Here is an 18,871-nt window from a genome sequence, read left to right on the forward strand (position 1 = left end):
CTAGATGTTGTTTGGTGTTCGGTGTGTATGGAGTTGTGGAGTATTAGCTGATTGTAGAACAACATATGAATACTAGATTATTAATAAAATCGTTCGGCGCCAAACGAGCTGATTTGTACAAAAATATCACTGATTGCGATTCGTTGTAGATATAATTATTGCTGTCACAACGCGCGAAAATTTTATTCAGAGACAACAGGATTGAGGTATGCTGCCGCTTCAAATTAACACCGTTAATTCAAACACCAAAACTGTTCGGCTCTCTACTATTTGGAACAATTCCAATCGAATTAGAAGGATGTTTTATGTTTTATTTGGCTTAAATTTTTCATAAGCATTTCCCATGCTATACCTTTGAAGGATTCTTTGGACGAGATTTTGTGTAAATTTTTCTCGAAACAAACTCAAATTTTATTTAAATATTTGAGTCCAAACGTCTTCAATTGTCCCAAACACGATCCATATTATATCAACCCAGAGTAGTGAGAAATATCAAACTATTTGCGTTTTATTGGCTAAGAACAGATTTGTCCAATGTACATAACCATCCCGTTTGCCTCCTGGTATTAAATTACATCGATGCACGGGTAAAAATCCATTGCCGGTACCATGATTAAAAATCATGAAATCCTGAATAATAAGTCATGGTTTCATGACCAAAATGATTGATACCATGAATAATAACACTTCTTTCATGAAAATTTTTATAATATCAATTATTTTGCTCATGAAATTTCATGAGAATGCATGGTTCATGATTTCATGATTAAAAAATCATGGTACCGGTAATAAATTTTTGTTTTACCTATTCGAACGATTCACTCTCTTGCTCATAAACTGTCAAACTGATTTTGGTTGTATTTTGAAAGGCATCGACTTATCCATCACGCTATACCCGACCTTTTTCATTTAGCTAGGGGCACAACAAATAAATCTTGCCCCTAGACCTATTTATTCGTAAAAGTTGCTCTGGTACTGTTTAATAATTTCACTTCAGTAAAATGAAATCATATCTAATTATACATAATGAATACAAAAAGCACTAGAATTTCGGCTATTAAAAATGGCTGCTCATCAGACAGGGCTTAAGGTAGCAGCAAGTCTACATCTGCCACTAAATGTAAGGACAGCTGGTAGAGAACATAATTACCTATACTGAGACGAATTCATTTTCAAATTGACATTAAATTTTCAGGATCGATACATTTTACGAAAATTTTATTAATATTGTGATAGTCAATTTATAGGTTATGTCATTTTACGATTAGATCCTTTTGAATAAATCAGTGAATAAAGTTTGCCAGATAAGTTAAGATATGTTTTGGAAAACATATGTAAAATGGCTATTTGGAACACAGATTGCATGTCAGCAAGTTTCGTAAAATTTTGAGACAGTGCTGCTAATATATGTACGAGATGGCGCAAAATGCGTCAATTGCGATATCGCAATTTTCTGATCTGGGGATTCACCGTGCAAGAAAAGTTTCAGCCTATTATCGGGATATCCAATTGATCCATGCGATTCTCGAATAGTATATAGACTCGTATAATTGATGTACCCTGATAGCAAAACGACTGGAAATTGTTCCTACTCGTGTATCGTGAAAAAAAGCACTAAAGCTTTCGGTTCCATTTTCGTAGGTGATTTTTTGCACTTTGCGATACCCCATATCTCTGCGCGCAACAGAACGTAGATAGGAAATATTACCAACCATTGCATATTGATATTGACAGCTGCCACCAGTGGTAGAATCAGCTCAGTACACCTTAGCTAGCGGAAAGCGTGAACAACGCCGCATCAAGGCAAACCAACTCCAAACTACATCGCGGTGGTCTACCGTTGGTGAAGCCCAGCTCATAGACCGAAACACCGAAAGCTTGTTTCATTGTAGCTTCTAAATCAAATCGGATAGGACGCTAAACGCATTCACACTGAGTCATTCAGTTGAAAAATTTCGCGGGTGCGGGGGTTTTCGGATTTTTTTTTTGTCACAGGTCAGAACGTCTACTGTTTCTCTGTTAATTTTCATCTCTCTATCTTTAGACGATGTGACAGTGCTTTGAAGGTTCCGGATAGGTGTGTGTAAATTGCGTGTGACAAACAAATAACAAAAACTAGATATGCTAAAATCGCGCAGCGGGCTCGTGTTCATTCCAATGCCAGCACTATTGCGGGTTCAGTTTGTGAAGAGCCATCCTCGAAGTGGGTTCGATTGGTGCGATTAGTGACGTGTAAATATTTAGTACGTGTGTTGCGTGGTGCATTGGTGGGTTAGGAATGAGGAAATCAGATGCACTGATAATATTGTCTGTGGTAGTTGCGGTTTTTGTGCTCGTAGGTAGTGCAAACTTTGTGGCCTACGATGAGGATTTGACTACGATTGGGGATCCAGACGAGGAGTATTTGCAAGATGAGGATCAACGCAAGGTCGATTATCATGATGCCATCAATAGGCTAATCTCGTCTGCGTTTAACCAGACAGAAGAGAATGGCGAAGAGAGGAAACCTACGGCCGAGGCGGTCAAGGCCACCGACGCCGACACTGGGGATGGTGCATTGAAGTGTGCCGTCAACCGGCAGGTAATGTATAGCAAAATGTTACAAATAACAAAAACCTTGTGAGATATTGGATTAACACGGCTCTGAACCGGTTCAGGTACTTGAGACCTGCGTTATCAAGGTGGTCTTGCAATGTGGCGGTGGGAAGGTACACAGATAAAAATATTTTGTGAATTTACATCTATTTTCATGCACATATTTGGAGCAGGTAATAAAACATAAAAATACTTTACAATTCTGTACGTTTCAATATAATTTAATCGCAAAACAAGCGTTAATTGAAAGATACAGTTATATTCATTGAAAATTCAATGCAATTCAATTTAGTTTTGCATCGATGAAGGTTTTCAATCAAAATTTCGATTCAACTCATGTCTATTCCATGTTACTATTGATTTACATCTCGTGTAAATTTCATTATTTCTTTCTGTGTACAGGGTCCGGCACTTGAAGTGTAAAAAGGCCATAAATTCAGTTTGGAAAATTACTTTTACTTAATTCAAAGTACAAAATGTGTAAAAATAATACAAAATTCAGAATCAATTCACTTTTGCTCGATATGACCAACTTTTGCCTTGACTTGATGACTTGAGAGAGCGAAGGAGTTGCTTCGTTTGGCCGAATGTGACTTGCAGGTATTTAGGCCCACTCGCGGACAATAACTTTTTTCAGCGCCTCGAGACTGGTATATCTTTTAGTTCGGACTTTGCTCTCCAAAATGGCCCAAAGAGAATAATCCATTGGATTCGCATCTGGTGAATTCGAAAGCCATTGTGTGGACGTGATGAAGTTCGGAACGTTGTTTTTCAGCCATTCTTGGTTCACTCGAGCTTTGTGAGACGGTGCCGAGTCCTGCTGAAACGTCCATGGTCTGCCACCGAAATGTTTGTCTGCCCACGGCTTCAAAGCAACCTCCAGAATACTTTCCCGATAATATGTCGCATTTACCTTGACGCCAGGCTCGATGAAAACGATTGGAGAGCGCCCATCTGCGGTTACAGCGGCCCAAACCATTATCTGTTGCGGGTGCTGCCTCCTGGTGGCCAATCGATGACTCAAATTCTCGTATGAACGGTCGGTCAAGTAAACCCTATCGTTTTGAGAGTTTACGAATTGCTCAATTGGAAAAATTTTCTCGTCAGAAAATACAATGTTCGGAAATTGACCGCTTTCGGCAAAACGAAGCAACTCCTTCGCTCTCTCAAGTCATCAAGTCACGGCAAAAGGTGGTCATATCGAGCAAAAGTGAATTGATTCTGAATTTTGTATTATTTTTACACATTTTGTACTTTGAATTAAGTAAAAGTAATTTTCCAAACTGAATTTATGGCCTTTTTAATTGGTTACACTTCGAGTGCCGGACCCTGTAGATAATTACATTCGAGTGTTAGTAAAAATGAACTGCGATAATAAACAATTCAAACCAACATTCGATTTGGATAGCGACTTTAGCGGACGTGTTCACCGGTGAGTGGTGTAAGGTAGTGATGAATATTTTATTGTCAACTTAGTTTGCCGAAAATGTCAATGTGTCGCTCTTTAGGTAGACGGGAAAATTCGTTGAATTTACTGCATAATTCATTATCACAGCATGTAGTTACGATTTTCACATAATAATTTTGGTTGCAGTTATACAGGTTTTAACCTTTAAGAACATTTGTCTCACGAACCAGAAAATTTTTTTGACCCTCTATACGAGGTTGGAATCGGGAACTGCATGAACGGCATCGACCTACCCATCTTTCAATACTCGTCCTCCCTGTAATAAAGTGATTCACATTCACTCGTTAAGGGGCGGGTAGGGTCTAACACTTTTGCAAAATCATTTATTATTTTCTTTATATTTTTTTATAGTAAAAGATTTCAAGAATATTCTGTGAAATTTTCAAGCCTATTGGAACGAAACTCTGAAAGTTATGGACCTTTATCTATGGCTATCTCATTATGCGAAGAAGCAAGAGCTCGGCGGACAGGCCAAAGATTTCTACTTCGATTGACTTCGAAACTTGACAAAACATTCTTGAAATGATTCATTATAATAAATTATAAAAGAAAGGTCTCCCTGGAGTAATAAATTGTTTCCATTGATTTTCTAGACAAGAAAATTTAAACGCGTTTTTCTCGAAAGCAGGTTTTGAAAGTCCGTGTCCATCGTCATTCAAAAAATAATGTTCCAGCTATAAAATGGTGGATTTTTTCGTTTTACAGCTACAAAATGATGGATTTTTTCGTGAAAAATCGTAGTTTTCACTTTGAACAACCACCAAAAATTAAAAAAAAATCAGACAGAAACGTTGGGGTCTAAAAAAACTTCTACTCTAACTATGCTGCGTTCATATGTTCACTTCTGATTAGTCTGCGCTGAGATACAGTGGACACCCCAAATCATAATTTTTAGGAAGCGTCCTTAAAAATATCTTTTCACCGACCTATTTCTCAATATTTTTACACGAAAAAATTACAAAATGTTGTTCGAATGATGCTTTTTATCATGAATTCAATTTGTTGAACGATAATTCTGGAAAAAAATCTCAAAAATTTCGATTTTTTTATATCGTTTAGACCAGAGGTTCCCAAAGTGGTCGATATAGACCCCTTGGGGTCGATATCCTTTTGGCGGGGGTCGACGTAAACGAAAACTGACTATGGGGGTCTACGAGGTCTACAAATCGACCTCCTATTGTTTAATATAAGTTGTTATTTGAAATATTTACGCTAAAAAGTTATGGTAGTTTGACCAACCGCAGAAATTGGTAAGTATTTTACATCAATATTTAAAAAGCAAGAAATTGAATTTTCAAAAAAAATTGTTGATGGGGGTCTGAGGCCTAAGTTAATTTTAGTAAAGGGGTCCATGGCCCAAAATAGTTTAAGAACCCCTGGTTTAGACACTACCCCCCTTTAAAGAGATATCAATTAATTGATTATGATTTAATTTTTTATTGAAGTATTCCTGTATGAGAAATTGTTTTAAGAATACATAAACATGAAAAAAGAGTTAGTCATACAAGAAAAAAAAAACAGGTTATCTTAAATACTTGAAATTTTATGAAAACAAACTTTTATCGATTAGGAAAAGGAAAGTAAAGCGTAAATCGAAACAGTTTTAAGCCGTATTTAGAAGAATTGCTCCATTATTGCATGGGCACTCTATATGACTGTTTTAATTTTCAAACACTCATCACCATCAGACATAATTCCGAAATTGGATGTCGGATTAGAACAAAATTGGTAAAAAACGGATAGGGACCGTTCATAAACCACGTAGACCAAAATCTGGTACTTTAAACCCCCCTTACCATAAAAATCAACGTAGACTTCGTTATGACGAAATTTTTTTTTTAATTTTCCGGTGAGACGTAGTATTACTTCGTCCTTAGTCACTGAGAGCACAAACTGATTTTTATAGTTTATACGCGAAAATTCTATAACAAGGTTGAACAAAATTACAAAAGGGTTGAACAAAGTAAAGTTTTAACCAAGTATTGACATACACCCCGAGAACGCTTCGAACTAGTGTCGATTTATATTAAACATAATCGGTCAGTTGTGTTGATCCTTCGCTAATATCGACGAAAATATTGTTGCAATACTGCGACCAACAGCAAGACTTATTTTTTTAGAGTCCGAATAGTCCATTCAGGGCATTCAAAAGAAATATATCGTTCATTTTCAGACCTGGTGAGATAATCAAAGGCAGTCAGGCACTTTGTGTTAGCGGAAATATTTATAAAAGGTTTGTTCCAACAAGAAGACGCTACATGGCATACAGAGAACGCAACAATAGACTATTCGAAAATGAGAGCAAATTGAAAATTTTAATAAAAGATTTTATTCTTTTGAGAGTTGAGAAAAGGATATTAAATTTATCCATCGACTCGATTCAGTTGGTTCTGCGCAGTCCATAAAACTGTAAAGGACGGATTCCATTTGTTATTCGTTTCTTTGTAAATAGGATCATTGAGGTTTTATTTAGATTCACCGATAATCCAGCTTTATGACACTATATCTCGACTATCTTTAATACCTGTTGCATCATGTGAAATATTGTTGCGATGCAAAGTCTAGTGATTAATATTAGATAATCATTTGCGAACCCATATGTTGGGAATCCTAGTTCATTTAATTTTTCCAGAAAACCGTCAGCAACAAGGTTCCAGAGTATCGGTGATAGAACTCCTCCTTGTGGACAGATGCTAAAGTTAACCTTCCTTATCTTTACTTGTCTCAGAGACGAACGAATAATGCGATTATTAAGTATTGCGCATATCCAGCTTAAGACGCAACCAGATACTTCGTGTCTGCGCATCACTTGCTCTATGGATCGAAAAGATACATTATCAAATGTACCCTCTATGTCTAAGGAAGCTCCCAAACTGGATTGCTTTACGGAAAAGGTTCTTTTGATATTGTGAAATCTAGACGAGAACATTCATTGAGATTGCATCACCTAACCGTTACACCGTTACTACTGAGTAATGTTACCTTCATCCCTATACATACACCCCTACCAAAATTGTCATTCTAAAGTCGAATATTTACAGATTTAGAACATAACTTTGTTCGTACAGTGCAGTATTTGGTTCGGTATTAGGCGCAGAACTAATTTGCTTCTTTCTGTGTACGAATTATGTGCAGAACTGATTTGGTTCTTCCCGTCTAAGATTGTTTAATCATAATTCCATTTCAGCGAATCCGAATTGCCTCCAATCCCCAGCTTAGCATTAACAAATGCTGCCCAATGGAAGAATCGTTTCTCCATGAAAGTATCGCTCGCTGTAAAATCGCTCAACGGAAATCCCGAATGTCAATCATCAGTCGAGAGATCGAAATGTACCACCAATCTTGCTACAGTTTTGGTAGATATCTGAAGCATAACATTTCGGTTAACGGCAAATGTATAGGAAAGCAGTAAGTTAACGTGTTGCAAAAAATTCAGATAATTCATCCAATTTTATCACAACGATTCAGCTTAGTATTCAGCGATGACGGTGCTTTGTTTACAGTTATTCAGAATGGATCATTGATGGTAACCCGAGCTGACGAAATGATGATCTACCGTGATTTTTGCGTGGAGCAAACGGGCAGCTCGGTACTGGCAGCGTACGTTTGTGACGAATTGGTTTTTCCAGATCCATTCGATGTTGTAGATAAAGTAACCATCAGCTCAGCACTGTTGACGCTGTTCGTGACGGTTCTGATCTATGCCTTCGAGCGAAACTTTCACACCACCTTCGGGAAGTTGGTAATGATACATGTTGGCTTTTTATTTGTGGCACTGCTGCTGGAGGCGGCTTTGGCAGAGTTTGAAGAATGTACGTTTTGATATATCCGATCTGAGAACTTTTTCGATGAACGACTGATTGTTTCTCTCGTTTTAGCAATTTACTCAACCATCGTGTTTATTCTTATACAAGCATCGTATGTAAGCTTCGTAGGAGCAAATTTGCAGTTGATGATTTCAAATCAGGCAGATTACAAAAAGTTGGATGTTCGAAATGTGGTTTATGTTGCCTTTGGTTGTTGTATTATTTGGGTTATTTCTGCTCTATTCACACTGTATTACAACGGTAATTAGGTTAACTGTCAGTGAAAATGCATTTGTTAAAAGATATTTTTGTTTTCCATTTTAGAGATTATAATTACTCTGTGCACGGTATTCAGTAGCCTCATATTCAGCATTCTAGTAACTGTAATAGTTCTCAAGGGAATCGTCAACCGCCGGCATTTACTGTTGACTTCGATGGACAACTGCTATGAAATTTCAGATAGTATGGAATTCTCGGGTTTTGTGCAATACAGGAAAGAAATGTAAGTATTTGATTTGAAATTTATAAAGTGTATAATGTCACCAGATATTAACAGCAGCCTCTCGGTTTCTCATGATTCATATGATTCTAAAGGGTCTTGCGAAATAAAATATTGAGACGTTCCACTACGTTTGAAATTTAACAAAAATAGTTGGGCAATGAGTCGCAAATAGTGGACTTCGTACTGTCATCTGTATACACTAGGTTTCCCAAGAAGTATAGTTCTTTAGAATGTGCTTGAAATTTATGTAGATTTGCAGGCCACAGGTTCGTTTTAACAGCATTTTTCACATGAGTAAGGTCCAGCGTCTTCTTCAGTTACCTTCTCAATCTTATCCTATGTAATCTCCATTACCCCAGAATCCAATATATAAAGAAAATTGTTAGAGTCCTCTTCGTCAAAGGGAATGGGTTTCTGACATTAATCAGCCTAGACAATATAACAATTACTAAGTTCTAATAAATATCAATGCTTACGTATCAAATACACTGAGCCCATGACTCCGCTCGACATACGGCTCGTTTTCCAAGATGGTGTTGTGAGTTGAAGATAAATTCGTTTGCTTCCGAGTCAGTACGGATTATGAAGTAGCGTCCTAGCAGATAATACGAAAACCGCTCTACCGCTCACACTACTGCTAGTGCTTCCATTTGTGTTTGAGGATAATGGCTTTCAGAAACTGTCAACACTTTTGATGCGCATGCGATAATTCTTGGAATAGCATTAGCATTGTATTGTACTACTACAGCGCCCAAACCTTTTGGGGACGCTTCAATGAATAACTCAATCTCGTCCGATGCGCTATAATCACCGAGTCTTTTGATGTCGTTCAAAGCGTGGTTTTGCAAGAAGTAAAATTCATGATCCTCCTCGATACCCCAATAGAATTTATCCGAATTAGTCAATCTTCGTAGACATTTTGTTTTATCCGAATGAATTTATCTGTAAAGGTTACCAGCCCTAGAAAATTTTTCAACTCGGTTTTCGAAAATTTTTAATGGTGTCTAATTTATCACTTTCTATCATCCATCCATCGGAAGTTAGGGTGAATCCTACAAATTTTACTGATTGGCTTCCAAAGATACATTTCGACTCGTTAAGTTGAACATTATGGCTCTTAAGACGACCTAAAACCTTTACGAGATTAGTGTCGTGCTCTTCTTTAGTTTTTCCATATACTAAGATGTCGTCCAAATAGTTAGTGACACCATGACAGCCACATAATCTAATCTTTTCCAAAACCTCCTGAAATATATCAGGTGCATTGCATAAGCCGAATGAAAGTCTTATACAACGGAATAATCCGAATTCCGTGAAAAAGTTTGTCAAATGACGGGTTTCTTTGTCCAGTTCGATATGGTAGAACTCATTCGATAAATCGATTGTTGAAAACCATCGAGCCCCATCTAGTTCTGCGAGAATCTTTTCTCCAGTGTAGGAATGATGAACGGTATTCTATGGATGTACTGATTAGGTCCCCTCAGATCAACCACTAGTCTGATATCTTCTCTACCTTTGGGAACAACTTGCACTGATGAACAAAAGGACTTGTCCATGCCATCAGAAACGGGTTCGATGATATCTGCTGAAACTAACTGGTTTAATCTTAGTTGAACCAAAGGTTTTAATGAGAATGGAATGTTCGTGAATACGTTTCGACAGGGGGCTTGATCTCTGTTGTAATCAATCCGAACTGGTGGAATATTAAACCTAGGAAACGGTGTATCTCTTCCAACAAACAACAAATCTATTGATGGGAGCTTAACTGATCCTGGAACCTTCAATCCAAGCATAAGTACACTATAGCGGGTTGATGTTGGTATACTCAGTAACGATCGTCGTTCATCTATCACGTAAAATTTTTCCAGCTGCATCGGTCGATTTCCCGAGACACGGAGAAAAGCCTCGAAAGAAGCTATAACCAAAAATTTCTCCCGCTGATGCATATGCTCTGAGGGAGCTATCCCAAGTAACAATTCGAATGCCTTTTGGTTTTGATTATAATTTATAGGAGTTTTGTAATTGATTGTTCTATCACTACTTGTTTTATAACAACTATAATAAGTGTCGCTTTTGACAACTAATATCATAGTTTTTAAAGCTTCTATAAAACCTTTTACCTAGACTAACAACTGGACTAAAAATAAATCAATTTGTACTAGAATAAAACCATGCAAACGCTCTTAATATTGCTTTAGAAAATTTTCTTTAAAACATTATTGTCAGTAAAATTCTTTCATAAATCTAGATTTGTGTGTGTGCGCGTTCATTGAATGACAGTTTCACTCAGAGCAAATTTGAGAGTTCTAAAGTACATTTATGACACTCCTGTTGTGGGCTATTTGATTTATTGCTTCTTAGATTAAGTGTAATTTGTATTAAAGAAAATTTCATGGCCGCCATTATAATGTTCTTTGCCGTAGCCTTTATTGACATCTAATAAACTTCGAAATGCAAAAACGAGGAAGTATGATGGACTTTTATGATTTATTTTCAAAACGTATGCACAAGTTTTATCGCCATGAAATAGTTTTATAAAAAAAGACGATAAATCACAGAAAATAATTTTCATAAATCATGGAGACTTTCGCAAAAACCGTATTTATTTCAAGGCGATTAGTTATAATTCTTATTTTTATCCATACATTCACGATAAAAATAAATGCGCATGAAGTTTTTACGTTCGGTAAAAGCCTCAAACTTGTAAATAAAATCAAATAAATTGTTACTGATTGCATTCAAAGCAGATATAACACACATATAACCAAGAAAAATATTACCAAAACGACAGTTTATTCATAGTGGAATTTATTCCATCCAAATAAATTTAATGTTGATCGTAAAGCTGGTTTCAAAATTTTCTTAAATTTGAAGTTTTAACGCAGCTTTATGATGATTCTTCACTTTGTGCTTTAAAAACCTTATGAAGAATGGTCCACTTGGCAGGAACATGCTCTTATAGAGGTTTTCAGTAGGCTTTCGTGGAGTTTAAAGTTTTAATGCAAGATTTATTATGTAGCATTGAAAATAGCTACAAGTATTTATTAATATTAAAAATGTTACTTGGGATCGGCACAGTTTTGTAGGCGGTATACAAACTGGTTATGATTTGCATTACTCATCAAATGATTTCCGAAATGACTCGTTAGTAAAAGTATTAATCTGGGCGCCTGAATCAATTGAAAACTCGAACTCCAATCCAGCAATTTTGGCTAGTATTACCGTCATTACACCGCCATCATTAACTGCACCCTTGGGCATGGCTTGCAAATTGAAGCAACGAATATGAACGAAAGAATTTCACCATCTGTGCTATTCACACACATTCGTATGTCAGGTAGAATTCACAGCGCAACCCAAGCCAGGAGAACTGCTTCGTTCGTTCATTAGTTCATGAATATGCCCGCTTGCTGAGACCTATGCTTCATGAGGTTAGCATTTGATGAATGGTTCTAATATTGTAGATGCCTATGAGGAAACTAGTTTCATAACTTTTAGTTCCGATGAATATTAACTTAAAGAACATTGCTTTTAGTGTTTCTCGGATATATACACAGTGTAAACTGCCAAGAAACAAATTGATCGTTTTGAAAATGGGCTCAAATGCAAAACTTCTGCTATAAAATGTTTAAAGTATGTTTGAAATGTGATCAAATTTGGTCTTGGAATGCGAACATTATGTTAAAAATGATTTCTGTAAACCTACTTTTTAAAAATAAACCGTAAACACTTCCTATATGACTTTGCTTCGCGTCTTGTAGCACACCGCGAGGCAAGGTCTTCTTTCTCGTACAATACTAACGAGAGCGAACCCTTCATTTCATTACATTGTCATGGATTGCTTAGTTCATGTGTTAACTGAGATTGAGAGCACAGACAGTTTACTTGGCAAGGGGAATTGGTCTGCTCAGTAGCATATACTCTCACGCATCCAGTTTCTCTCTAATATAGGTCTCTCATTCAGCTATGTCAAGCAAAGTGTTCACAGCAGATATTTTTTGTTGCTTCGTTCGTTTGAGGATTCACAATACAAGCCCTGCCCTTGGGTGACAAAGCATTGATTTGTCCTGTGATCGTGACCTATGACAAATCGATGTTCAATCAATAACAATCAAACCATTATCTAATCAAAATCGTAAAAGGCAAATATTAAGAACACAACGTCGATCAACGGCTCCAGTCCACACCAGGAGAAACGCCGTTCACACCCGTCGACTAACAGGGGGATCGGCTGACGAAGTGTCAAAGGAAGTTGACGAAAGACAGGAAGAAGAAAAGGAAAAGTAAAAGTGCAGGCTTTCAAGCCGGAAAAACTTAATTATAAATTTGATCGATTTTCTACTTGAGCTACATATAATTGAAACTTGAATAATTCATTGGATTTGAAACTAAAACTAGTGGAGTTAAAACTTAACCTAATTGCGTTGAATTAAAGGTTAAGGTAAATTTTGTAAAACTTATTATTCTAATGGTAAAAAGTAAAAATTATTTGTATCTGATGGTTCAGGAATAGAACTCGAGACAGTTCTTCGTTGAATTGTTGGTCGATAGTGCTCTTATAGATGGCCCTTATTACCGGTGTCACTACACAGTGAAAACCAAGTGAAGTGACTGTGACCCTTATTATGGGTATCACTTCACGGTGGAAATCAAGTGAAGTGAATGTAGGTTCTTATTACGGGAATCGCTTCAGAGACAAAAGTAAGTACTTGGATCAACTTGATGTCATTATGAACATCACGCCACCAACAAATCAAGTAAAGTGACATGTAAGTGAAATGAATATGAAAGTGGAAGTGAGAACGGTAATAAGGGCCATAAGCTGTTATTTGATTTATTCATGGTAAATAAGTTGTGTTTATTTGACTATTAGCAGAAATTGGTACGTTTTTTACATCAATATTATTAAAGCAAGAAATTGAATTTTACTAGACCAAGAACGCAAAAGATGAGGATGCAAATATACATATTTATCGCAGGGCAGAATGTTAAGACGACGAACAGAAGCATTCGAACATTAATTTTTTTTCGCACTAGAAACAGTTTTTTTTATAAAGCTGACCTGAGATTTATATTTAAATATTTATATATATTATTCTACGTATATTATATCCTCCACAAAATGGTGTTACGGACAATGATTGGTCAAATAAGAATAAGTGTAAATAGTTTAAATGTTTCATTAGAAATTTAAATCATGTCTTTTTTCCAAATTCAATCCATACAAAATACTGAATTCAGGTGAAGAGTCAAGGTTCAGGATCTAGTTTCAGGTACCAAAACTCAGTTAGGAGTTCCGGTCCTGAATCCAAATCCGGGATTCTGGTCCAAAACCAAAGTCCAAATCCAGATTGAGAATTATTTTCCAGAATCCAGGTTCAGGTAAAAATTCGATCAAGAATTTTAGTCCAGAATCTAGGTCCAATTTCAGAATTCTTATCCATAGGTCCAAGAGTTGAGGTCCAGCATCACGTTCCAGAATCCAGGTCCAGACTAAGAATTCTGGTCCAAAATCGAAGCCCCGAATTTAAGTTCAGAATTCAGATTCTGCACTCAGATCTCAAATTCGTATTCAGAGGTTAGGTCAAGTTACCCCATTCAGATCGCGGTTCTGAATCCTAGCAGAGAATGCTGGTTCAGGGTCAAAATACAGATCGAAGGTCAGACTCTTTATCCAGAATGCAGGTACAGAACTCAGGATCAAGTTCCAGGTTCACGATTCTGGTGCATGTTCTGGATCTCTGTCAAATTTTCAGAGTAGAAAATTTTGTTTAGAATCCTGAATCCAGGCCAAGAATCTTGTTCCAGATTTAGACTCAAAATCTACGTCAGTAGTTCAAGTCAAGAAACTAGGTGCAGGTCTAGAATCCGGATCCAGGCTCAGAATCCAAGTGCAGATTTCTGGCTCAGGTTCACAATTATTCTGTCAGAATTCTGGTTCAAAATACTTGTTCAATATTGAAAGCCTTGGTATTACATTCCTATAGTGGAATTTGACCTTCTGTTTCAACAGACTTCGCAGCCGATTCAGAGTATACAGAACCAGTGCATGGCTGGTGCTACGATTCTACTGACACTACGAATCCTTCCAGGTCGGGGCTCGAACATACGACAACTGGTTTGTAAGACCAGCGCCCTACGCATTGAACCGCCAACCCATTGTCCAATATTAGAATCCAGAAAACTTGTCGAGCCCTGGAGTGTTGTCCAGCAAAATACTAGTCAAGAATCCAGGCACATAACTCACGTCCACAGTCTAGGTTCAAAGTTTAGTTTCAGAAACTCTGTCAAAAGTTCGGAAGTCCGAATTCTGGTCCAGAATCCAGGTCCAAGCTCATGTTTCGAATTCAGATTCAGCTTCACAATCTCTGTTCAGGCCTAGAATCCATGTTCCAAATTCAAGTACTGAATTCTGCTTCAAGTTTATCTATATCCAGATAAAGAATCTCAGTCCAGAATCCATTTTCAGATTCAGTATTCTGATCCAGAAACCTTATTCGATAACCAGATCCAGTGTTCAGGACCAGATTACAGATCTAGATATCGCTTAATTATTAATTAAGTGTCCTCTCAATAGTAATAAAAGAGTAAAGTAAAGTAAAGAGTAATACAATCATTCACATCTTTATCCCGAAAACTTAATTTTTGTCTTTATTTTCTACATGGAATCTTGTGGGTCGCAAATAAACTGTTTGATTTCAAATGTTTGCGTTTTTGTCTCTTACATCAATACCATAAATGACTCGACAGTAAAACCAAAACCAAAAATGACTCGAAAAGTAACTTTTGGACGAACACCTGAAAAAAAATTCATGTCCACATACGCCACACACCTAAGGCAAAACTTACCCAACAAAAAGACAGACTGAAATTATGACTGATAATGAAAAAATAAAACGAAATCCAGAAATTGACGTCACAAGCTTTCAGAGACAGTTACAAATCGAATCGTTCTGGGAAATCGTTCTGCTAGCTGAACTACTGTGGATGTGATGATACATAACTCAGAAAACTTTTCGGGAGAAAAGAACTTGGAATTTGATTTGACTGTTCACGATCGGTGTGGTTCACATACTTATTGCACATGATATGTGATATTTCGTTGTGTCTCTATTGACTTCTATTTTGCTTACCCAATGATTGATCGATAGTATAATCTTAAATTAATAATTAATTTCTACCGCGGAAACTGTAAAACGACGATTCGATTGCCGGAGAATTTTGATATTTTTTTTTCTACTTGGTGGGCAGAAGAACGAATAATATATTCAAAATGGGCATTCGATCAGACAAGTTTGGGAACCACTGCTCTAGATGGCCAGATCTATCCACTAGTGTTTTAATAACAGCTGATCGTGTCCGACGAGTTTTAGTTTTCATCAAGCTATGGAAAAAACACACATGCATAAAAGCAACGGCGAAATTTGATTATTTGTGGTACGGATTTGTACATCATCACCCGTATTCTCCAGACCTGGCCCACAGCGACTATTATTATTTATTTCCAAACCTGAAAAGATTTCTCCAAGGAAAGAAATTTTCGTTGAATGCTGAGATCATTGCAGAAACGGAAGCCAATTTTGAAGGCCTTGACAAATCGTTTTTTAAGGGCATCGAAATGTTGGAGCACCGATGGGTCAAGTGTATCGCTCTAGATTGTACTGAGGAATAAACAAGTTTTCATGGCAAAACATCGATTATTTCTTTGTTAGGCCCTGGGCTTTTCATTCCAAATAGTATGTTGCCAAAAATAAGTTGTGTTCAAATTTAAACGTGGCAAAATCCCACGAAAAAAGGTGCTGTACACAATCGTCCAAGTACGTAGGAACAATTGCGTACTACAACATATAATCTCATAAGATATAAGGATTACAACGTGACAAGGCTAACGATAATTTTCAAGCCAAAACGTTGTCGATGTTTTCTCAAAAGTATAAAATTTAGCAGGTTATTTGTAGTTATGATTTGAGAAGTAAAATCTTCATAACTATAGATCAGGGCTTGCAATTTGAAGCAACGAATATTAACAAGAGTTTCACCCTCTGTGCTATTCACTCACATTCGTATTTTAGGTAGAATTCACAGTGCAACCCAAGCAAGGAAAGCTGCTTCATTCGTTCATTAGTTCATGAAGATGTGCGCCAGAAGATGAGTATGCTTCAAGAGGTTAGCATTTAATTATCGGTTCTCTTATTGAAGATGCATATGAGAAACCTAGATTCATAACTTTTAGTTCCGATGAATATTAATTGAAAAAAAAACATTGCTTTTTGTGTTTCTAGGATATATAACATACACAGTATAAACTTCCAAGAAACAAATTGATCGTTTTTAAAACGGGCTCAAATGAAAAAAAATTTGCTATACAATGTTTGAAATATTTTTGAAATGTGATCAAATTTGATCTGGGAGTACAAATGTTATGTTCAAAAATGATTTCTGTAAACAAACACCAAAAACTGATTTAATCCACCTAGAGGTCTAATGATGCCTTTCTCATATCAATCATACTATGTACAATACTGTGGTATTCTGCTAAATAATTTTCTTCGTTTCTTAAAATAATACCCAAAATCGGTTTGTTTGACTGTCTACTGATAAAAACTATCAATTGGACAAAATTTGAGGTCAATTTAGAAAACTTTTTGCGGGTTTTCGCCCTTTTCAGTGATGGTATAAAAATTTTAACACACTTTACCCTATATTTCCGGAACCGGATGAAATTCAGGAATTACGTATGAGACCACAGGACCTTTCATTTGAACCTAAGTTTGTGAAAATCGGTGGCACCATCTATGAGAAATTTCATCCGGATCCAATTAATATTCAGGGATTTCGTATGGGACCACAAGGCCTTTCATTTAAATCTAAGTTCTTGAAAATCGGTTCAGCCATCTCCGAGAAAAGTTAGTGCAAAAAACGTTACATACACACATACATACACACACATACACACACACATACATACACACACATATATTTTGCGTACTCGACGAACTGAGTCGAATGGTATATGATATTCGGCCCTCCGGGCCTCGGTTCAAAAGTCGGGTTTCACAGTAATTGCATAACCTTTCTATATGAGAAAGTCAAAAACATAAGGGCATATTCAGGAGTGTTCTAGTGCTAGATGCATAATTTATGTCAGTTTTAAAATCTAGAAATTATAACAGAATAAACTGGCAGCCCCAACAGCGTTTTATCTGTGTTTCAAATATAGAAAAAATAGAACGGCAATGTATACTAGTTTTAAATTTGACAATAGAACTGTTCGAATAAATAAAACTAAAACGTCTTGCTGGGGATACGTTTGTTTCAGTTTCAGTTATATTATAGACCACCCATATGAATCTTGCAGCTGCTGAGTTTGCTCTAACTGAATCATTCGAATTGTTTTTTCCTGGGTCTAGAGATAAAACAGTCAAAGTTCAAAGCCAACTAAACTTTATCAATTTGACTATCCAAACTGAAATCATAATAAACATGTCTCAATAATGTCCAGTAAAGTCGTCGTTCCTTTGACTATAAAACAGATTTCTACAATAATTGGTAAAAAAAATATTGACTACTGTAATGTAAATGTTGTCAGTGACATCTGCTTCTGTCAGCCGGTTATCTTAGACATCATCTTAATAATTCAGCCTTCTTTATCCATTTTAGAACTATTTTATCCACCATTGCCGCTATCCTCCAGCTCCTTCACTGGATCGTGTATGCTGCCGGCCGATACAATCTGGTGTACGTTCTTAGTTGGTGTGGCCTTACCATGTTTGTCGTATTTGTGTGTTTCCGTTTTCGATCGATAACGGTACTCACAGGCTCCGACGGCCAGAGAAGTATCTCAAAAGAACTACGTAGTCGCCACCAGGAACAGCAGCATCAGCATTTCGAGGAAGCAACTATTAATGCATATCAGGAGAATGGGTATAATCAAACGCAGTCAAACTACTCTTATGGTTATCAACAGCCGCAGCATCTACAACAACAACAACATCAACCATGTGATAGTAATCAAAATCACACTTCTCTGACGCTCGTCGCCGAGGAGGATGGACCACTCGGCTCCGATTTGGGTAATCGGTATGCGCAAAGGGTAAACGAAGTGGAAAAACGGGTATAACTGACGGTATCTACCGTCAATATATCGGTCAATTTTGTGATTACTCGTGAATCACGACTGAGTGTGATATATTTTTAGTTTTAAATACAATTAAAGGTTCGAATTTTTGTCAGAATTAAGTCATCAGTCAAATATCACTGTCCTTCATGATACAATTATTAAGTTTTATTTAGTCCAGTGGCAAGGATAAGGTGCTCTAGCAAGTGCTATCGTAGCCAACATCTTGGGCATTTGGTGGGCAATTAGTGCGCTCAAAAGGTGTTAGACATACTATTGAGCTTTATAGATCGAGTAAAATCTTAATTTTTTTTATCGTAGTGATGGTATTCTGATCGATAATTTATGGGAAAGTGTGGTAAAAGGCATTGAATAAATGTGTA

At 36.8% G+C, this 18,871-nt stretch overlaps 1 protein-coding gene across 2 annotated transcripts in view; it reads left to right on the forward strand.

The window, feature by feature from the left end:
* The window catches only part of LOC131434593 (uncharacterized), a 114,553-nt gene extending 95,959 nt beyond the window's left edge, over positions 1-18,594 (forward strand). The window contains exons 1-6 of one of the 2 annotated variants that reach the window (XM_058601442.1): positions 1,750-2,581; positions 7,251-7,471; positions 7,532-7,875; positions 7,942-8,130; positions 8,194-8,371; positions 18,032-18,594. In XM_058601442.1, coding sequence (XP_058457425.1) covers positions 2,279-2,581; positions 7,251-7,471; positions 7,532-7,875; positions 7,942-8,130; positions 8,194-8,371; positions 18,032-18,491 — 1,695 coding nt within the window. In that variant the 5' untranslated portion in view covers positions 1,750-2,278 and the 3' untranslated portion in view covers positions 18,492-18,594. Of the gene's footprint in view, positions 1-1,749; positions 2,582-7,250; positions 7,472-7,531; positions 7,876-7,941; positions 8,131-8,193; positions 8,372-18,031 lie in introns of those variants that run through there. The other variant, XM_058601443.1, reaches the window with a different exon arrangement.
* Positions 18,595-18,871: the final 277 nt, after the last annotated feature.

Source organism: Malaya genurostris, chromosome 3, assembly GCF_030247185.1.
Source record: "Malaya genurostris strain Urasoe2022 chromosome 3, Malgen_1.1, whole genome shotgun sequence".
NCBI classification, from domain to species: Eukaryota; Metazoa; Arthropoda; class Insecta; order Diptera; family Culicidae; genus Malaya; species Malaya genurostris.